Source organism: Hyla sarda, chromosome 6 (genome assembly GCF_029499605.1).
Source record: "Hyla sarda isolate aHylSar1 chromosome 6, aHylSar1.hap1, whole genome shotgun sequence".
Taxonomy (NCBI): domain Eukaryota; kingdom Metazoa; phylum Chordata; class Amphibia; order Anura; family Hylidae; genus Hyla; species Hyla sarda.
In genome coordinates, this window is record NC_079194.1 from 221130354 (window position 1) to 221153587 (window position 23234).

Here is a 23234-nt window from a genome sequence, read left to right on the forward strand (position 1 = left end):
TATAGGAGGTAATACTCGAGTGTCCCCGCCGCTCCGGACAGTCACCGCTGCCCTGGATGTCGCCCTCCATCGTTGTCGCCACGGCCCCGGGGTGTCCCTGTCGCTCTGGAACGTCTCTGCTGCCCGGTATCCTCGCTCTCCGTTGCTGCCATCACGTCGCTACGCACGCTGCTTCTATTGGATGACGGGACGGCGTACACAACGACATGATGACTAAGAAGGAGAGCGCCGGCCATGCAGGGGATCCCGGCACAGAGCAGACACCGAGGAGGCAGGTAAGGTACCTCCCAGTGTCCTGTAAGCTGTTCGGGACGCCGCGATTTCACCGCGGCGGTCCCGAACAGCCCGACTGAGCAGCCGTGTTAGTGTCCCTTTCGCTTCAGACGAGGCGGTCAGCTTTGATCGCCACGTCTGAAGGGTTAATACAGAGCATCACCGTGATCGGTGATGTCCTGTATTAGCCGCGGGTCCCGGCTGTTGATGGCCGCAGGGACCAACCCGATAGGACAGGGTTTTAATGTGTATTTGCTGTATAAGAAAAAGTGCGTCTTATATGGCGAAAAATACGGTAACTTGTAAAGCTCATTCCTACCCACTGGGCTCTCAAGCCCAGAAGAGCTAATCAAGGACTGACAACAATCTCTGCCTGTGCCGGTATATCCTAGATAGGACCGCCCACAGGTCTCCTTAAAAGCAGGGATTTTTTTTTTAAAGCTATATATAAAAAATTTTTTCCGTTACTATAAAAATCCATCTGCTTGACTCCTTCTTCTTTATAGCATGATGTCCACCAAGCAGACAGATTGTTCAGTGTGACGGGTTCACTTCAGTTCATGTATCCTCTGGGAATTTTCACTCTTCCTAGCTCCCTCTTCTTGTTGTGAGTTGTTGCTTGTACTAAGTTTAAAGAGGTTCTCCAATGGAAGAATGTTTTTCAAATAAGCTGGTGACAGAAAATTATACAGATTTGTAAATGATATCTATTAAAAAATCTGGAGCCTTCTAGTACTTAGCTGCTGCATGATTACTAGGGCGTTTGGTCTTGACTGAATCAGTCTGCAGTAGGACCACTCTGATGTTGCTGGTCCCTATGTATATTCTTTTGGTTGAGACACTTCAGTAGTGGAAAGCTCCGCCTATGAAATCCCGCTGTGCGCACTTTACAGCTGGATCCCGTTAACAGCAATTTCAAAGCAGAATTCATCTCGGAAATTCCTTGGGTGTGCATGGGCCCTAGTTCTATCCAGTCTTACCACAGTGCTCTCTGCTGACACCTCTGTCCATGTTAGGAAGTGTCCAGAGCAGCAGAGGTTCCCTATGGGGATTTGCTCCTGCTCTGGACAGTTCCTGACATGGATGAGGTGGCAGCAGAGAGCACTGTGGTCAGACTGGAAAGAACTACACAACTTCCTCTGTAGTATGCTACAGAGGAAATTCTTTTCTTTTTGAATTTCTTTTTTGTCTTGTCCACAGTGCTCTCTGTCGACACCTGATGCCTGTATCAGGAACTGTCCAGAGCAAGAGAAAATCCCCATAGCAATCCTATGCTGCTCTGGACAGTTCCTGGCATGGACAGAGGTGGCAGCAGAGAGCACTGTGGTCAGACTGAAAATAACTACACAACTTCATCTGTAGTATACAGAAGCTGATAAATACTGGAAGGCTTAAGATTTTTAAATAGACAAACTTGTAAAAATATGTATAGTTAAAAACCTTTTTCAACCTCTTAAGGCTGGGTTCAAATTATGGGATCTCCGGCCAGAGATTCCAAAAAAGTGGACATTGCCGTCCTCAAAGACTGCAATGTATTCTGTGTAATATTCTGTCGTAAGATGAAGCAGAGGAATTTTAGTGTCTGAAACAATGTCTCTGAAATTCCATCATGCGTACTGCGCATCGTTGTCACATTGACAGCAGTGGCATTCTGCTGCATTGGAATTTCTAAGCAGAATTTCAAAGCGGAATTCGACTCAGAAATTCTGTTGTATGATCCCAACCTCAGGGTGAAAAGACCCATATATTAAATGAAAGTCACTTAACCTGTAGATTTCAGCAAGACTTGCTTACTATTGTGCCACAATTCTTCCCTGAAAGTAGATGCTGGGGAGGTAAGGCAAATTTATTTTAAAATATTAGCCCATGTACTTTCAAATATGCACCTTTAAAAATGGATATTTATGTCTATATAGGTTTGTAAATTGGATGCTTTACTAGTTATGCACAGTGAAGCGTTTATTTTTTGATAATATGGATAGAAAACTATTGACTTCATTCATTCTATAGAGCACAAAATGTTTTTAAAAAAAATGTAAAGGCTATGGACACTCTCGCATAGATTTACTTTTCCTTCATTCCCTGAATTTGAAGTGACACGACTTTCTGAAGAGACTTCTTTCAATTTCCTACCACTGCTGTAGATACACCTTCACATTGCTGGTTCTTTCTCTGAATCAGAAAATGATCCATCAATGTGCTGCTAGTCTCTGTGTATCTGCTCTTCCCTTCCTCCTTTCAGTGTTAAAGGGGTTATCCAGGAAAAAACTTTTTTATTATATATATATATATATATATATATATATATATATATATATATATATATATATATATATATCAACTGGCTCCAGAAAGTTAAACAGATTTGTAAATTTCTTCTATTAAAAAATCTTCATCCTTTCAGTACTTATGAGCTTCTGAAGTTGAGTTGTTCTTTTGTCTAAGTGCTCTCTGATGACATGTGTCTTGGGAACCGCCCAGTTTAGAAGCAAATCCCCATAGCAAACCTATTCTACTCTGTGGAGTTCCTGAGACAAGCAGAGATGTCAGCAGAGAGCACTGTTGCCAGACAGAAAACAACTCAACTTCAGCAGCTGATAATTATTGAAAGGATTAAGATTTTTTAATAGAAGTAATTTACAAATCTGTTTAACTTTCTGGAGCCAGTTGATATAAAAAAAAGTTTTTTCCTGGAATATCCCTTTTAAGGACCTTTTTAATTTGTCCTTTTCAGTCAGTACTTGTAGACTTGTATATAGTCGATTGGTGCTAAAGTTAGGCTATTGTCGAACTGTCTAAAAGATGCCCTACAGGTAGAATTAAGGAGGGCACAGAGATCTTATATCAGATGAACAAACGCTGTTTCCACAACAGAAGAAGATTATGTCTTCGCGGCGCTCCAGCAGCAGATAAATTAATAACCGTAAGCACGGACTTGAAAATAAAAAAAGGTTTATTGCAATCTAAAATAACGGTCAACGCGTTTCGAGGGGCGTGACCCCCTCTTCGTCAGGTCAAACAGTTTAATTGGACCTGACGAAGAGGGGGTCATGCCCCTCGAAACGCGTTGTCCGTTATTTTAGATTGCAATAAACCTTTTTTTATTTTCAAGTCCGTGCTTACGGTTATTATTAATTTATCCGCTGCAGGAGCGCCGCGAGGACATCATCTTCTGCTGTGGAAACAGCGTTTGTTCATCTAATCTTCAATACCGCCCGAAGGACGGGACCAATGTCTGCAGCACCCCAGCTCCAGTAAGCCGCGAATTGGGCCGGCTATACGTGCATAAAGGTGTTGTACTCGGAGTACAACACAATCAGGTGAGCGCACTCCATTACAGCACATCACCTACTTTTCATCTATAAGGATTAACCGCACATAGCTGCGCTATTTTCTGTCCCATTTTTTCCATATACGCATCCACAGAGATCTTACATGGCAGATCAGAGAGCGAAGGAAAAAGATTAAAGATTTTAGAAGGGGCAATATGGAGGAAAGCCTTGGGAAAGGAAGAGCAAATAACAAAGGCTATAGGTCAGTGTACAACAGGAAGAGAACTGCAGTGGGGATCACATACTACTCGTATCAGTGTCTGAAGGCTGTAAAAGGCGAAATCAGTCCTGAGATGGGACACATCCACATAGACTAGAAGCAGGAGTAAGGATTGCAGACTAAAATCTAGTGATTATCTTGAGTTAGTTTCACTAATGGGAGTTTAAAAAATAAATAGATCGGTAAAAAGTCTGTGTCGAAGGTGTCCATAGCCTATTATTTATTAAAAAATGTGTAAAATTTTGAAATCCAAACTAATGTTAACAAAGGGTGAAGGGTGGCACCAAATCAGAATGGATCAATGTACAATACAGGTGTACAACAGAGGTGTATTTTACTTTTATTTCTCTTCCTTTTTTTTTTTTAACGCAATTTATGCATATTTCCCTACAATAAAAAATAAAATAAAAAATGCAGGTCCTTGGTGTTAAATATCTTTTTGCATTGTCATATAGTCATTGAGACTCTGCTCCAAAAGGGGTAAATGGTTTTTTTTATTATAGGGAAAAATGTTTTGGTTGAGCAAATGAGAAACAGTTTAAGAGGAACAGAAAAAAAATTGGGACAAACGGCGATGGCAAGAGAACGCCAAGCTACTGACCTTGATTTGGCCATGTAGGCACAGTCATGGCAGGGAATGTTGCCCGGGATAGCCAGTTATGTCCTTGTTGCCAGCAGACTTGGCCCACTCCCTATTTATTTGTGATGTTTTTTTTTTTATATTCCTATGAGCTTTTTTTTTTTTTTTTTCTTTTTCTCTTTTTTTTTCTTGTTGCCGTTCATTACATGGTTAAGCTATTGAACAACTTTTCTTTCTTAGAATACCATGTAATTTCTACTTTCAAGAGGAATCCTCTCGAACAGGCCTTCAGACGGCCCAATGTAAATCTAACATCCAATCACCTATTATATCACTATTGGATTGCTGTAAGCCATAAGGCCCCAGCATTCCTGTATGATATCTACCTCAGGATGACTGGAAGAAGCCCAAGGTAATTGTGGATAGCTTTGTGATTTTTCTGTTCCTCTTACATGTCAAGCGCCAGTGACTGACCCTAAAATTGAGCACTCAGCCAATGGGCCAACTGCTATACCCGAAGCATGTGTCTGCCTAACACAGTACTAACTATTTGGATGTTAGACCTACCATGGATGCCTTACAAGAGGAATGACCCTTTTTCTGGATCAACATAAACTCACCATTTTAAAAGTTTCACATCTTGGGTATTGGATTCTACAATCTCTCTTCACTTATGTCTGTGTATTGATGTTTTTGGCTGAAATTCCCAGAGCAAGTGGCTCACTCACAAAATGAATACACCCAGTGTAGGGTGCTAGGTTCCCATGTTGATCCACTAAACTGTCTTCCACCTGTAAGTTAAAGGGAATGCACCTTCACGCCTGAAAATTAAAGTCTATATGAATTCTTTTTCATTTTGCTTTCTGTCACATTGTTTTTCTGCATTCCTCAGATGTGCAGACAATGGCCAATCCAACATTGCTAGTATTTATGTAATCCCTTAGACGAACGAGCTATTCCTAGTGTTATAAAATAATAATCCAGGAGCACTTTCCTTAGGACCAGTTTCAATATATGCATCGATTTGGTGAAGTTTCCCCCCTGCATGGTAGTAAAATGCTGGAGTGAAACTGATGCCAGAACCAGTTTTTGTTCTCTTTGGGGTCACTCCTGATATCCAGTATGTCAGTTGTAATGGTGGGCTGGTCCAGGAGCAGACAGGAGAGCATGTCTAGCAGAATTTACCTATCTGGCTCAACTTTTCTTATATACAACAGTGTTTCCCAACTAGGGTGCCTCCAGCTGTTGCAAAACTACAACTCCCAGCATGCCCGGACAGCCTTTGGCTGTCCGGGCATGCTGGGAATTGTAGTTTTGCAACAGCTGGAGGCACCCTAGTTGGGAAACACTATTGTATACAATTTTTATCAGTTGAGGTCCGTTTTTGCATACATCTTTATTTTTATTTTTATCTGGATGGAACACGTATATGTGAACCTAGCCTTATGAGACTGCATTGTGCTGTTCCTCTGTTATCCCTCCTGAATACATATGAATAAATTGACTGTTACCATCTCATTATTAAAGGGGTACTCTGGTGGAAAACGTAATTTTTTTATTTTTTTTTTCTTAATCAACTGGTGCCAGAAAGTTAAACAGATTTGTAAATTACTTCTGTTAAAAAAATAATAATAAAAAAAATCTTAATCCTTCCAGTACTTATTAGCTGCTGAATACTACAGAGGAAATGATTTTCTTTTTGGAACACAGTGCTCTCTGCTGACATGATGACCACAGTGCTCTCTGCTGACATATCTGTCCATTTTAGGAACTCTCCAGAGCATCATATGTTTGCTGTGGGGATTTTCTCCTGCTCTGGACAGTTCAGCAGAGAGCTCTGGACAGTTCAGCAGAGAGCACTGTGTTCCAAAAAGAAAAGCATTTCCTCTGTAGTATTTAGCAGCTAATAAGTACTGGAAGGATTAAGATTTTTTTTAATAGAAGTAATTTACAAATCTGTTTAACTTTCTGGCACCAGTTGATTACAAAAAGAGTTTTCCACGAGTACCCCTTTAAGGAAATTTTACCCTTGTACGCTTTGACACGGTCAGCGATTGATGGACAGTCGGTGGTCAGAATATTTGCAAAGAACTGTGACACAGCACATGCTAAGAAGCTGCACACAACGAATTAATGCAATCACCATACTGCGCGGCAGTACAATATACAGCACATACCGAACATTCCTGCCTACATTATAAACCAGAGTCCGACAATAAAGCAAAGCCTTACAGACTGTGGTAGTAGATGAGGGTAGGGAGGGGAGATCACTGGCCCAAAGCTTTATTGAAAGACTTAGTTGTCAACCTACATGGACATTTCCAGGAGCAGTAATAAAGGAACAGGACAATGCGTGTTCCAGAAAAGATTTCCCCAGGTTTATGATGGATACAAGTATTCACTAAAACAGACAGGTCAGGAGAAGTGAGACGCCTTCTCTCTTGTCACAGTGCATTGCTGATGTTTCCAGTGTTTTGGATGCATTGGCCTTATGGGTAGTTTAGCATGGGTTGGCCCACTTACATATTGGCCTAGATTGATCAGTCTGGCCTAAACCCAAACTGTCTTTGGTTTTGCCCAGAGAAACCTATCACAGCTCCGCGTTTAATTTACCAGAGCTCTTTTAAATATGAAAGTTTACTTGTGATCGGTTACTATGAGCAAAACCAGACAATAGTTTTAAAGGGGTACTCTGGTGGAAAACCCTTTTTTTTTATTTTTATTTTTCCCCATCTGGTGCCAGAAAGTTAGAGATTTGTAAATGACCTCTGTTAAAACCTCTTTACCCTTCCAGTACTTATTAGCAGCTGTATGCTACAGAGGAAATTCTTTTATTTTTGAATTTTTTTGTCTTGTCCACAGTGCTCTCTGCTGATGCCTCTGTCCGTGTCAGGAACTGTCCAGAGCAGCATAGGTTTGCTATGGGGATTTTCTCCTGCTCTGGACAGTTCATGATACGGGCATCAGGTGTCAGCAGAGAGCACTGTGGACAAGACAAAAAATAAATTCAAAAAGAAAAGAATTTCCTCTGAAGCATACAGCTGCTAAAAAGTACTGGAAGGGTAAATATTTTTTAATAGAAGTCATTTACAAATCTTTTTAACTTTCTGGCACCAGTTGATTTAAAAAAAAACAAAAATGTGTTCCACCGGTGTACCCCTTTAAGGCAGATTGATAAATCTGGGCCATTATGTTCAACTCCTTGGAGTCAAGTTGGCTGATGCTAGCATGCTCTCTATTTTTTTTACTTGTAGTTTTTAACCTCCTGTAGTATTAGAGTGTTACCAGCACCCCTTGACTGGTTTTAGGAAAAATTCTTATCTGCACTTTAAAATAAAACCTTTTTCCCTGTGACTTTGAAAGCGTGTTGGAATTAAATGAGCCTTTTATTTTCAGGCAGCACATTCCCTTTATAAAGGTATCCTTTTTAATGCATCATTGTTTGACTACTGTGCTTAGACCCAGACTTACTACATGTTCTCACTGCATCTGATCCTTATTTCTCCTACAGAGTATTATGTAAATGTTTCCTTCAAGATGAATCCTTTAGAACAGGCCCTCAGGCGCCCCAATGTTAACCTTCGAAACAACCCCCTTTTGCATCATTACTGGACGGCTGTCAGTCATATAGTACCTGCAGTGTTGTATGATGCTATTCTCAGGTTGACAGGTCAGAAACCCTGGTAAGGAGGTTACATTTAAAAGAAAATAGGAGGTGCTGTTAACCTGGTGAAGGCATGCTGAGAAGAAGCAGGCTCAATGGCAAAATGCTAAATTTTATAGCAAGCAAATACTGCTGACCTTGAAGGGTTGTTTTATACATAATTTTCTTGTCCATTCCTTCATCTTTATCACATTTTTCCCCCACTTTTTTTCAATATATATATTTTTTCTCCTTTTTCTTTTTATCTTCCCCTCTATTTTCTACCCCCCCCTTTATTTTATTTTTTATTTTTCTGTCTCTTCTTTTTCTTGCCATCTGAACCACATTCTACACTGCCAGTTAAAGTATCCCTTCCATATAGTGTCACTTACCTCCAGCCACCTGACTTACATGCAGTTTAACATGTGACAGCCCCATAAACAGCGAAGAACGTCTATTGTAGGGCACCATGCTAACTCTGCACTAACAGATGTATAGAAGGGGAAGAAGCGTTCACTGAAGGTGCTTTCTGGGGCAGACTCGAGAGGGCACTGAAAAGATCACTGGCTCGCATGTCTCCTGCTTTCGACCCTGAAGAGCACCTTCATTGTGCTGGAAGATATATACATTGTGCTGGCAGATGTTTCTAGGAAAAACTCATCCCACATGTCTCTTGAGTTTTTGGTTGGAGACCACTGTATTGGAGGCCCCCCATGTTGAGTTCTAGCGGCAGACCATTACCATGTTTTGTTTTGTTTTCTTTTATGTAAATTCTTGTTGCTTACTTTTTGCATGTGTTTTTTATTTATTTATTTTAATTTTTTTTGTTTAGCATCAGAACCGTTCAGAGGTGCAGTAACCCCTAGTTACCAAACTAATCAGCTAGTCCCACTGTGTGTGCTTCTGTTGCCATCAAGCCTGCCACATTTCTCTGCATTAAGTTTTTGCCAATATTAAAGTTTGCAGTAAATGCTGCACTCTGGTGCAGTCTTTTTTTTTTTTTTTTTTTTATGCTTTTATTAAGTTTGTCATTTTTATATTTTGGGGATCAGACTTTATGAATGTTTTCAATTAATTTGTTTTATTTATGATCCTACAAATATATAATGGCTGAAAAGTTTAGATTTTTAGGTGTAGAGCGTCTTCAATACTGTCATGTTGTGCATTGATTGTCCACACTTGTCAGCTCTTTGTAATGTTCTATGTTCTTGATGATGATCCATTCCCAGTATTGCATTCTAATGATGTCCTTGCGCTGTTGTCCTGGACTAACCTTCCAATCCCTACCCTGTTTATAAAAACACAAGCATAGTTCCTTATTCACTTTTCTTCTCCTCTTTGAAGAGTAGAATCCTTCTTTATAGATGAACTTCTCTTTAGACTCCTCCAAGATTGCTTTAAATAGGATCCCTACTAAGAAAGCTGAAGGTTCCCGATAGGAGTTGATTTATTGCCTGGATTTGGCCTCACAAGACTAATGGAACAGTTCTTTTTCCTCCTGTAAAATCTGTTCTCTTTTCTTTTCACTGCAGTAAGGCGCTTTCAGTTTTTGGGTCACTGTGAGGTAATACAACACTGCAGGTCACAGGCTTGATAAATAGCTCACTTTTTGACGTTGCAACCTTGTCCAACCTAGCAGCTTTTCTAGATTACATTGGTAGAAGCTCTGGTTAGGCAGAATTTCTATAGAAATGGCTCACCTTCAGAATGGCAGACTGCTACAAAAGCCAGTTTAGCAACCTTCAAGGGATCCTCCACTTTTAACAGCAGTTTACATTTGTCAGTGGCTCTAGTTGGATGAAGGCTGATTTGCATGTTTAGTCCCTTGGAGCATTTTCTGTAATACTCCAATGTACACCAACTGGATTTACCAGGTAAGCATCACAGATAAGATCACAGACTTATCTCTCAGCCCAGCCCGTGCTCTTACATGTCAAGTGCAAGAAGCCCGAAGCAGTTGTCTAAAGATGGCAGTCTGGTTTCTGTAATGGAGTTTCCCAACCAGGGTGGCTCCAGCTGTTGCAAAACGACAACTCCCAGCATGCCCGGACAGCCGAAGGCTGTCCGGGCATGCTGGGAGTTGTCGTTTTGCAACAGCTGGAGGCACCCAGGTTTGGAAACACTGCTCTAATATATAAGTTATAGTAGCCACTTCTTAGGCTGGGTTCACACCACGTTTTTCTAATACGGTTACCGTATACGGTTTTCCGCTTAAAAACGTATGGCAAAAAACGTATACAACCGTATGACTCCGAATTAAAACGTATACGGTTTTTCCCCGTATAAGGTTCCAAAATGTATGTACGGTTCTATCCGTTTTCATCCATTTTTGCCAACGGTTTTGCTATTTTGTTGGAATTAGTTTTCCAGCAATTTAATAAAGTTACTATTGTTCTATTGAAATACCAAAGGATGTGGGAGGGGGATGTCTGGGATGAATTCTAGAAAGATCTGCGCATGTGTCAACTCGAAAAACGGATTAGAAAAACCGTGTGCAACTGTATTCTGAAATTCTGTGTACTGTTCTCATAGACAACAATTAGAGATGAGCGAACTTACAGTGAATTCGATTTGTCACAAACTTCTCGGCTCGGCAGTTGATTACTTATCCTGCATAAAAGAGTTCTGCTTTCAGGTGCTCCGGTGGGCTAGAAAAGGGGGATACAGTCCTAGGAGACTCTTTCCTAGGAGTGTATCCACCTTTTCCAGCCCACCGGAGCACCTGAAAGCTGAACTAATTTATGCAGGATAAACTGCCGAGCCGAGAAGTTTGTGACGAATCGTATTCACTGTAAGTTCGCTCATCTCTAACAACAATGTTAAAAGAACTGCATACAGTTCGCATACGGTTTTCCAACCGGAGGCAAAAACGTGGTTGACAACGTTTTTGCCTACGGTTGAAAAATCGGCAAAACCGTATCCGAGGCAAAACGGATGCAACCGTACACAACATTTGGAATACGGTTTACAATGCATTCTCTATGCATATGGTTTCGGATCGTATACGTTTTTTTGTGGAAAACCGTATTCGGTTACCGTATTTGAAAAATGTGGTGTGAACCCAGCCTTACTGGCACTAGAGGCAGTTTTCTTTCTTCTGGAGGAGAACTAATTCCTGGTTCCCATTAGATCTTCTCAGTGGGAACCAGTCCCCCAGTGGATGCATGATTTGGGGCCTACTTATGTTTTAGAGGCTATTTCCCTCTGGATGTGTGTGGCTGCCCTGTCCAAAGGCATAAATGGAAACTTAGGGATTGGTATTTCAATCTGTGTTTGCATGGGATTCCTTCTACCCACCTTCCCCTTGTACATTTATTATAAGCAAGGTATATAGAAAGATATAAGAGCTGAAGAGGGACTTTGGGTATAATTTGTCCAATGTTATAAAAATGCTGTTCAAAAGTGGAGTTTTCTTCTAAAGGCGTGTTCATGTACCCACCCTTCCCCATAACCACTTCCCTGCTTCAGATTCCCCTCACAGTGCAATACATTTAAGATATAGAATATATTGTCCTTACATGAACCTCTAACCATTCAGATTTTTATCTAGTGACTAGTAATAGGTCCTCCTTTTGCTTTTCCTGAAAGTCACATTGCTGTCGATGGGATTCCGCTGCACAGTGCAAACTAGGGAATATAAGTGGCAGAACTCTCTGCCGCGAATATTTGCCTGCCAAAAGAATGAACACATTTATGGGCCACAGAGGCCATTTTTTCTCACTTCCTCCAGAAAACCCTTTATAGTTTTTGCTTTGTTTCCTTTTAAGTCTGAAAAAAAACAAACCTTAATTTCCCCTTTTTGGTGTCTGACACATTTGCTGCCAAAAGATGCTGCAACACTTTACTGTGCAGTTTTCTCTTAACAGAAAAAGCATTTAGGTTAAGTGCTTTATTATCAACATCCACTCTTCTCCTGGCCCCAGATAAATCCAATACACGATACATCCCGCCATCAAGAGATTTAATGGCAAGTGTCCAATGCTTTGTGTTTTCTATTGAATTTTGTCTCTTAATCAGCCGAATACTCAACAGAACTAATGTAGCATGCTTGTAATTGGTTTAGGTCTCTCTGTTTGTTTCAGGGGTTCTAATAGACTCCATAGCAAAGCTATAAGGGTAAAGGGGGAGCAGTTTTACCTGGGTCCTGATGCCTGAATATAACATCAGAAGGAACAAGTATTGTGGAGACCCTTTGCAGATTTTACATTAGTGCTCTGGTGCCTTTAACTATGCCTCTGCTTATACTGTTACACTCTCTCTGTTGCATAGAGTGCATGAGCCAATTATTGGGGACTGATGGATTACACTTTATTCTAGACTCCCTTTTGCTCTTTTTTTTGCTTTCTGGCCCCTTATTGTTATATTGTCTTCTCCAGAAACTCTTTAATCTAAATGAATACTCTATAGCTCACAGGTTTAAAGGAAATCGGTCATCCGTTTCACCTGCACTAACCTCTTAGTACAGACTCAGGAAGGTCCGCCCATGCTCCAAGTCGGCCCGGAAAGGAAGATACAGAAGAAGATAGCAGGAGAATCTGAGCACGGAACGGGATCAGGTAAGTATGGTTGTAATCAGTGTTGCGTGTTATCTGTACCGACAGGTTAGTGCAGGTGAAACTAATGAGTTTTCCTTTTTAATCTACGGTAAAACTTCACATTTAAGCTGACTGGTGTACCTTTTCAGCTTAAAGGGGTTACTTGGGAATAGAAAATATTCTCTCCCCATCCAGAAACGGTCATGCTTTTCTGTTGGTTGTATCTGGTATTTCAGTTCATGCCTATTCAGTTCAGAGAGTTCAAATATCAGACACAGCCTGTAGGCAAGCCTGGCACGGTCACAACACTTTTCTCTTTAGGGTATGTTCACATGACGGAATTTCCGATCGGAATATGTTGGTAAAACTTAACTTTGAAATTCTGTTGCAGCAGAATCCCATTGCTCCCAATGGGATGCTGCTGCACCGCGCACATGGTGGAATTTCTGAAGCAAAAATATCTGCCGCGGAAATCCCGGTTCTAGCCTCCGCCAAAAATTGACAAGTCAATTATTTTAGCGGAATCCTCTCGGAAATGCATTGCTGCCTATGGAGATGTGACATTTTGGAGTGATCCTAGCATTGGTGGAACATGCAGATTTGCAAATTCTCTGCCCGTTAAGAGGTGGACATTCCAAAATTTCCGATTGTGTAAAAGAGGCATCAGTGCGCCTTCACTAGGCCTACATAGAGGCTTTCCCCACACTAAAGTGCTCGGCTTTGTGGGACCACCCTTTTGTGACTGCTACTGCTATTTATGCTATAAACCTCCCAGGACAGGAAGGTACCACACTTGCCTTGTTTGGGAGGTGAGAGTCTCCTCTGCATCCTGCCAACCCCAACAAAATCCCGAAAAGATATGTTGTGAAGCTTTGATTTCAGCATGTTTATTTTTAATTCTTCCTACAAATGACTAACAGCTTTTCCCCTTCTCCCCAATAAAAACGCATACATGTGTAGAGTAATGTTGGGAGGAATAGCTTTGTCTGAATAAGTGTTTGGCCATAATCTCAGTCTTTGGCCAGAACAATACAGCCTGGCTAGATGAAAATAATAGGCAGAGTTCACTACAGACTCCATATGTTTGTTACAGGCACTATAACTTAAAACAAAGCAGACTCTTCTAATTCCAGACCACTCCATTTACTCAGACTTTCATATCTCATTTAGGCTGTCAGAGCTCCCATGGGCCCTGTAGCATCCTCTGCTTTCCTGTGCATTGTGCCATACACCTCACATCACTGTCCAATAGTTTATTGAAAGGGACTAAAGCACATTGAATGCAGATCTAAAATGGCATTATGTCCTCCATCGTTTCTTCCATGATTACTAACGTTCCAGCCTGGGTAATTTAGCTATTACATAACAACAGTTCCCAGAACATGCATCTGCAGAAAAAAAACTTCTCTTGCAGATAACAGCTGCATTGCATAGTACAGTGTGTCCAAAGCTTAGCAAAATATGTTCTGTTCCAAGCTGATATAATCCTTAGCCTCTGTATTCCCTTTCTGTCTGTCCTACTTTAATTTCCATTACATTTGCAAATTAAAACTTTTTTTTTCTCTTAAGGGTGTATTCACATCTACAGTATCCTGCAACTATTTGATGCTGCAGATTTCAATATAAACTAAATTGAACACAGCTGTAAATCTGCTACAATAAATATGTGCAGGATACTGTACATGTAAATAAGCCCTAAAGGAGTGTTCCATTTTATAAAGTGACGACACATCACTAGGTTGTGTTACTTTATGATCCATGGAGGGGCCAACCTCTGGAACCCCACTGATCCTAAAAGTGAAGCGGCTCTATTAAATACGTTTAGTTTGGTTACTCATATATCAAGTTTAAAATGCACAATTCCTCAACCCAGAGATACATGAAAGTTGTGGCTCCCCCCAAATTAGCCCACACTTGGGGTCCGGTAATAATTCTTGACTTCTTTTCCACTTGGTTAAGGATGATGAAGACAATTACTCGTCTACACAAAGCCATGATGCTGCTGGAATATTTCACGAGTAACTCCTGGGTATGGAGTAATGACAATACCAACATGTTAATGAACCAGCTCAGTCCAGATGACAAAAAGGTAAGAGTTACATTTAGAGCGTAACGTGGGGTGCATGAGGGTCACATCTGTAGTGCAATATTGGGTTTCAGAGAATTAATTCTGCCCTACTAGGCTTTTCCCCTGTTCTTTTTATATGATTTATCTCGAAGTATTATAATTTTTTTTTTTTAGGGGAATGCTTGGAAATATATAGCCACAATACAATTTTCCATGTAAAAAAGAACATATCATGGGAAATGTTGTACCTTTCCTTATCCATATGTATTATCACTAGACCTGTGGCTTTCCTTGCTGACAGCTGTGATACAGAGGCGAGTCAGTCTGCCTGTGACTCATAGGTGTTCACATGAGTTTGTTTCCTTGCAGGTATTTAACTTTGATGTTCGGCAGCTGCATTGGGCAGAATACATGGAGAACTATTGTATGGGGACGAAAAAGTATGTTCTCAATGAAGAAATGTCTGGCCTCCCCGCAGCCAGGAAGCACTTAAACAAGTAAGATTTTAACTTGAGTATCATTTGGTATCTGCAAAGCTTTTGGGCCATAAAAATGCATTTGGTTTTGGGTTTTTACCAGCGCCAGCCTATTTTGGCCCTTAATGAAGTCATCCGGCAAACATACTGCTCCTTCAAAAAAATAAAGGGAACACTAAGATAACACATCCTAGATCTGAATGAATGAACTAATCGTATGAAATACTTTTATCTTTACATAGTTGAATGTGCTGACAACAAAATCACACAAAAATTATCAATGGAAATCAAATTTATCAACCCATGGAGGTCTGGCTATGGAGTCACACTCAAAATCAAAGTGGAAAACCACACTACAGGCTGGTCCAACTTTGTAATGGGGGAGATTTATGAAAAACTGCAGAGGAAAAATTGGCCAGTTGCCCATAGCAACCAATCAGATTGCGTCTTTCATTTTTCTGAGGTCTCTTTAAAAGTGAATGAAGCAAGCTGGTTGCTATGGGCAACTGAGCAACTTTTCTCTGCACAGGTTTTGATAAATCTCCCCCAATGTCCTTAAAACAAGTCAAAATGAGGCTTAGTAGTGTGTGTGGCCTCCACGTGCCCGTATGACCTCCCTACAACGCCTGGGCATGATCCTGATGAGGTGGCGGATGGTCTCCTGAGGGATGTCCTCCCAGACCTGGACTAAAGCATCTGCCAACTCCTGGACAGTCTGTGGTGCAACATGGTGTTGGTGGATGGAGCGAGACATGATGTCCCAGATGTGCTTAATCAGATTCAGGTCTGGGGAACGGGCGGGCCAGTCCATAGCATCAATGCCTTCCTCTTGCAGGAACTGCTGACACACTCCAGCCACATGAGGTCTAGCATTGTCTTGCATTAGGAGGAACCTAGGGCCAACTGCATCAGCATATGGTCTCACAAGGGTTTGAGGATCTCATCTCGGAACCTAATAGCAGTCAGGCTACCTCTGGAAAGCACATGGAGGGCTGTGCGACCGCCACCCCACACAATTACTGAACCACTGCCAAACCAGTCATGCTGGTGGATGTTGCAGGCAGCAGAATGTTCTCCACGGCGTCTCCAGACTCTGTCACGTCTGTCACATGTGCTCAGTATGAACCTGCTTTCTTCTGTGAAGAGCACAGGGTGCCAGTGGCGAATTTGCTAATCTTGGTGTTCTCTGGCAAATGCCAAACATCCTGCACGGTGTTTGGCTGTAAGCACAACCTCCACCTGTGGACATCGAGCCCTCATACCACCCTGATGGAGTCTGTTTCTTACCGTTTGAGCGGACACATGCACATTTGTGGCCTGCTGGAGGTCATTTTGCAAGGCTCTGGCAGTGCTCCTCCTGCTCCTCCTTGCACAAAGGCAGAGGTAGCGGTCCTGCTGCTGGGTTGTTGTTGTACTGGCAGTTCTCCTGGTTGCGCCTCCATGCTCTGGACACTACGCTGACAGACACAGCAAAGCTTCTTGCCACAGCTCTCATTAATGTGCCATCCTGGATGAGCTGCACTATCGGAGCCACTTGTGTGGGTTGTAGACTCCATCTCATGCTACCACTAGAGTGAAAGCACCGCCAGCATTCAAGTGACCAAAACATCAGCCTGGAAGCATAGAAACTGAGAAGTGGTCTGTGATCACCACCTGCAGAACCACTCCTTTATTGGGGGTGTCTTGCTAATTGCCTATATTTTTCACCTGTTGTCTGTTCCATTTGCACAACAGCATGTGAAATTGATTGTCAATCAGTGTTGCTTCCTGAGTGGACAGTCTGACTTCACAGAAGTGTGATTGACTTGGAGTTACATTGGGTTGTTTGAGTGTTCCCTTTATTTTTTTTGAGCAGTGTATATTTTATTTCTGTAAACAGAATTACATAGGAAATTGTAGGAAGCTTTTACACCCCTCCCTAAGGTCTGCCCTCCATTGACAGTATTATACGCATGGAGAACACATAGAGGAACTAGAGGCCACAGTGTTGCTGCCTGAAGGGACTTGATGCAGTGAAGTAATAGACTATACAACGTTTAAATGTAAAGTGGCAAAACTTCACTGACTGTGGGCATGTTCTCTATAGTGTCCTATAAGATTCAGCTTGACTGACGCGGTTCCCTTGCCTCATGCTAAATATGCAGCAGATAGGAATTCACTAAGGTTCTATAGCAGTGTTTCCCAACCAGGGTGCCTCCAGCTGTTGCAAAACTACAACTCCCAGCATGCCCGGACAGCCTTCGGCTGTCCGAGCATGCTGGGAGTTGTAGTTTTGCAACAGCTGGAGGCACCCTGGTTGGGAAACACTGTGATATAGTACGAGTTGGGGCATAGACGTTCTATGTCACTGATCAATGACTGGCTGCATCTAAGGCCACTATAAATATTAGAATAAAAGTTTCCTGAACCTACCAATTTTGGTGGGATTATCTGACTTTCAAACGTTTATGGTGGTCTCCTGACGTTACCCCCAACAGATGTTGGGAAGAGAAGTATTTGGCATGTTGTGTTTCTTTTGCCTTCTAGAGGAGTCTTGAAGTGGCTTACCTTCTATGTGCATGGAGGGACCAGAAGAGAATGTTTGGCCAATAGTTACAATGGCCCAGATTTCTCAAACTGTGTGAGAGAAAAAAGTTTTTTTTTTTTTTTTTCCCCTGCAACCAATCACAGCTCAGCTAACAAGCTCTGGTAAAGTGAAAGCTGAGCTGTGATTGGTTGTTATGTGGGAAAATCACTATTTTTTTTTCTCTCTTATAGTTTGATAAATCTGGGTCACAGTGTGTCTTGGTACCTTTTTAGATAGGCCCAGGACAATGATGAGACTCCATCCTCTCGCTCTTTGTAAAGCCAGAAGCATCATGGGAAATGTAGACTACAGTAGAAGAGTTATATCAGAGAGGAAAAGGAATCCAAAATAGCAGACAACCGTATGTTATACCTCAACTAAAATGAGAGAATAATATGGTTTTTACAGTTTATTTTTCCGGTAGGACTTATCCGAATAGGCATTTAGCTAGGGCAGTCCTTGGGGGTCTTTGTTAGGTCCCCAATGATCCTACTCTTGGATATTTTATTTGTGAACATGTTATATTCTTCTGAATAAGATTTCTCAGTCCATATTATTCTATCACAGGTTAAGGAACATTCGCTATGGATTCAATACCATCCTTGTTGTTCTCATCTGGCGTGTCTTCATTGCCAGGTCACAAATGGCAAGAAACATCTGGTACTTTGTGGTTAGTCTGTGTTTCAAGTTTCTGTCTTACTTTCGAGCATCCAGCACCATGAGATATTGAAGACACTGGACACACTGAGTCGTTTTGGACATCTATGCACACAGCGGCAAACTGCACAGACTCTGTATAACATAATCAGTGTACTCTCCATGTTCTGTACAGCCGTTCAGCCATCCTAGCTCCAGAGAACACATTAACTTTTTTTTTGTACCTTTAGTAACAAACCGCATATGTCAGATCAAGCCAGCATTATGCAGAACGGTTTACTGAAATTCAACAAAAATCCAATTTTTTGATAGGTGTGCCCCTATGACCTCTGTACGTGTTTCCTCCCTATAATGCGCAAGTATGTGCCTAGTGTTGAGCATCTGGTGTTAAACACTGTTGGGTGCTATGGTCAAGTATCTGTACTTAGCAGGTTTACAGCAAAGATGTGCAACTAAAACTCCCAGCATACCCAGGCCCGTGCAGAGTAGAGGGCTCTGCTGACAGGCCATTGTTAGTACATAGAAGATGATTTTGGAATATCTTAGAACTTGGCTTGTGCCATCCCTCTCTTATTCTCCTGAAACTGTATGAATAAACTGACAGCTTATCAATAGGGTGGTCAACAGCATCAACCCTGGTTGGACAGTGTCAGACAGTCTATTGACAAGAGGAACTGTAAGATCCAATTGTTCAGGCAGAATAACTAAGGAATGGCAGAGATCTAAGAAACAATGTCCCGGAGTTGTTGTTTGCAAGTATTTACTAGACATGTCTGGAGACCTGGAAAGTCGTCCTTAAACCGGGCATTGTAGTCTGCATGCTGGCAAGGTATGTTGGGAGGTGTGGTATCACAACAGCAGGAAAGCCAAAGGTTGGTAACCATTAACTCTTTACAGCTTACTCAAAGACTTGTCTGTGAATAAGCCTGTGTTGCGTTAGCTGCCTCTTACATCCTCTATAATGTTTTGGTAAATTTTTCATATCCATTTTTCTTCTTTTTGTAACTATTTATTTTACTTTTTGCACATTTCCATGTATAACTCCACCCCCCCCCATCCTCCTCTTCCATACCCCCAATTCTTTGCACTGCATCAGTTTAACCATATGAAACTGTTCTGAACATTTTTGTAGTTTTTATATGCACAAGGAAATCAATGAATAATGCTGTGTGATCCCAATTTGTTACATAAAGTGTGTAAACCACTGAACACGTCATTGGTTGGTTGGAAGTTTTCTTTTTGTAGTGCTTGTGTAGTCAGAATGCTCCTTTCACTGCCTCCCTTTAGATACAGGGCTGAAATGAAATAGTCCTCCCTTTATTCACATTTTTGGAGAGAGACCAGTTTCACTTCTATCCATGTTGACATATGCAAGCCAGATGCATGGTGTTGGCATGGTGCTGGTTTAACAGATGTCATCAGGTCATCTTTCTACTGTACTGTATGTGGTTTATACTTGCTCAGCCTAATGTGCTTTAAGTGATTGTATCAGGTTAGAAAATGTCTCTTGGAAAAGCAACAAGCCTTTCCTGGTAGTGCAGTACAGTCCCATTTAAGTAAATAGTGTTGCTTTACCACACACCACCTATGGATAAGAGTGGTGCTATTGCAGAAAGACAGAAGACCTCTATTTCCCCCAGAGGGGGAATTGGCTAATGTGGCCTGGCAACCCTGATACATATTGGATCCACCATGGCTACCAAAAGAAATTTCATAACATGCCAACCATAATGGCCTAAATGTATTAATTTGCCTAAGGCCAAAATGTTCTGGTTTTGCTCATAACAATCAATCACAGCTTAGCTTTCCTATCTTAATGAGTTCTGGAAATGAAAGTGAATATGTGATTGGTTGTTGTAGGAAAACCCCGGCAGCTTTGGTTTCAGGTAGATTGATAAATCTGGTCCAGTCTCTTTTGGATATGTCCTGTAAAGTTAGGTCCATAGATGTTTTAAGAACTAGTGGCATTTACATATATATATTCAGTGATCACACAGATGCACCTTTGTGCGATGTATACAGTGACCACCTTGTTTAACTTATCCAGCACTGCTGTACCCTCATAGTTTTCTCCTGCAATTTGTGACTAGGTGCCACTGTACAGGGAAAAACAATGAAGGACTCTGACCACCTCTTTCTCAGGGTCAGTAGGGGGTACAGAGTCTGCGCTTCTACAATTCTTAAAATAGCGGTATATCCTAATAATAATAATATCCTAGTGATATATCATCATTTAAGGGGGTATGCTGGTATTTTTATAAAAATTTTCTATACTGCAGAGGCCATAGAAAAAAGGAACTATACTTGCTATCCTCCCCCTCCCATTCACCTCTGTCTGGTCCCCCCATTGCTTTTGTCGTCTTCCTGCTTCTGAGACGACTGCTTGGTAAAGGAGCTGCCTGCTCAGCCTATTACTGGCTGCAATGGTGTCTTGGCAAGTGATTGGCTGAGCATTTGGGTCCTAATCTGGGCACTCCTCTTGGAAGCAGGAAGAAGACTGAAGCATCGGGGGGCCAGACGTTGCCAAGCTGCAAGTCACCGTTTTTTTATTATTATTATTATTATTTATTTTTTCTAAGGCCCCAGCAGTATGTATATTTATGGGAATACCATTAAGATGGGGGAAAATGTAAATGTAATTGGGTTGTCAGGGTTTAAAAAAAATAAAAAAAAACTGTCTGCCTTCACCCACCAAATCCTAAAAAAGCATTGCCACTTTTGCCCATAGCTAGTCTGTTATTGTAGGTAATGGGCACCAAGCTTTGATATCAGACACGGCCCATGAGCAAGGAGGGTTCCTGTAAGAAGTACCAGTACTATATGGGATGGTGAGTGTAACAGAGCTGTGAAGTGTGAATGCCCAGTTAATTGTTGTATGATCATGTAGGATTTTAAAAGAAAAGTCTATAATAAATTGTTTTCCACTTTGATGTGTGTCTGTAAGTGCCCCGGGCATGTGGTTTGTCGGTCCATTCACATGGTGCAGAACCTTTTACCTTAATCAATGTTCCAACATTAACCATGACTCCAAAACTCTCCAAATATCATTACCTGTGCTTACATGTTGTGCAATGCTAATCCACAAGACACCTTATTTTCTGCAGGTGTGGATCTAATCTGGAGAACATTACGAGTGCTTCTGTGTGGAAGCTCAGCGGTTTTCAATAATATATAAAAAATAAAAAAAATGTCATTGCTCTTCTTTTTTCAGAGTTGTATAGCATTTAATTCTCTTGTCTAGCCCCCATGGTCCAGGACCACACTTTAGAGTGAGAGACCGTGGTTGGCTATGAAAAAAAAATTAAATAAATTATGACTTTTTGTGACAATCTTTGGCTTGTTTTTCTTCCTTGCTTCCTGATTATATCAGTTGACAGATTATACAGCCACATTGATCTGAGGGTCCTGCCCCGGGAAAATGTCCCATGTGAGCTGAACACACACATGTTGCAATTGTTTCTCCTTAATCTTTTGAAAGGCATAAAGCAAAGGACAGGGGATGAGATGTATGATCGCAGGGGTCCTGCTGCTGGGACCCCTGCGATCTCTGTGCAGCACCCGGCATTCTGTGACATCACGCCCCCTCCATTCATGTCCATCCATTGGATAGGGGATAAGATGTATAAAGCTGTAATAGCCCTTTAACTGCACAAGAATACTGACATACTGGACTGTTAGTTTATGAACACTAAGAAACTGGTTGCTGGGCAGCCTACTGTAAAATATCTCAGGATACACTAAAGATAAGCTGCAATACTAGAATTATATAATTTTTTTCATAGAGAAGTAATATTAGTTACATGGTATTAAAATAGACAAATGTCCATCAAGCTGAACCAGTGGGAATAACTGTTCACTGCATTCAGGATCTTTTTTAGGGATTTCTGTTAGTGCAGAATTAAAATTGGTTGTAATTTGCTGCTTCTCTGTGACTTCGGTGCAGCACTCCCCATGGTCCACTTCATATGTTAAAGGAGTACTATGATATTGAAACAAATGTCACCATAGAATAGGGTATCTAAATACCTTTTAAATAGAGGTGTCGTTCTCCGGAATTGGTCCAGCGGTTCTCCCGTTACAGCCCACGGTAATTTTGCTTACTTCCGGGTACTGTACGTCTCAAAGTGACGTCAGAATTGACGCTACCCAGCATTCATAGCGCCTATCCCTCTGCTCTCAAGCCCTCCCTCACTGTAGCTCCCCACCCCTAATAATATTCAGCACCACGCCCCTCTCTGCCTTCTCTACACTCAACTTTATGCGTAAGTTGCTTTGTGAATATAACAGATAGTTACGCCGACGTAACTATCAGTTATATTACTGGACGCAAGTAATCACATGCCCGGTCCAAGGATGCTGCTGAGTGCGCAGGCGCGCGACTCGCAGCATGATAGGAGGGAGGTAAGAGAGGCATTTCCTCAGCCGAGCGAATGCCGGCTGAGGAAACGAGGGGGGTTATGAATATTCAGACGGGGAGGGACCGACTCGGGCTTGTTGGGGCCGGCAGACTCTGGGGAGGATCCCAGAAATTATGACTTTTCGTTACAAAGATGGCGACAGACAGCCAGAACATGCGGAACGAACGTCATAGCTCATAGTCAGAGGATGAACTTCCGGATTACGTGAAAAACAGGGATGCTTGCATGGAAGGTTGAGGTAATTTACACTATTGTATAACTTGCTAAATTATTGCTAATGGCAGTTAAATGTTTTGCTTTAGAGTACTCCTTTAAGTTTGCCATGGAAGGACCTTCCACCCCCTCAAATAATTATTTTTTTTATACGCTTGTATGAAATGTTGCAGGGTGATCCCATCCAAATACAAGCTTCCTTAGCAACGTGCGTATAATGATGCTGAGCTAGATTATATCACTTGGTAAAGCT

General features: G+C 41.6%; 1 protein-coding gene across 4 annotated transcripts in view; it reads left to right on the forward strand.

Annotated features, from left to right (window-relative positions):
- FAR1 (fatty acyl-CoA reductase 1) overlaps nucleotides 1-21679 on the forward strand; it is a 72860-nt gene extending 51181 nt beyond the window's left edge. For 2 of the 4 annotated variants that reach the window (XM_056526578.1, XM_056526580.1), the window contains exons 9-12: nucleotides 4646-4817; nucleotides 14543-14672; nucleotides 15021-15148; nucleotides 18261-21679. In XM_056526578.1, the coding sequence (XP_056382553.1) occupies nucleotides 4646-4817; nucleotides 14543-14672; nucleotides 15021-15148; nucleotides 18261-18423 (593 nt within the window). In that variant the 3' untranslated portion in view covers nucleotides 18424-21679. Of the gene's footprint in view, nucleotides 1-4645; nucleotides 4818-7916; nucleotides 8089-14542; nucleotides 14673-15020; nucleotides 15149-18260 lie in introns of all 4 variants that reach the window. The other 2 variants (XM_056526579.1, XM_056526581.1) reach the window with 1 other exon arrangement.
- The last annotated feature ends 1555 nt before the right edge of the window (nucleotides 21680-23234 follow it).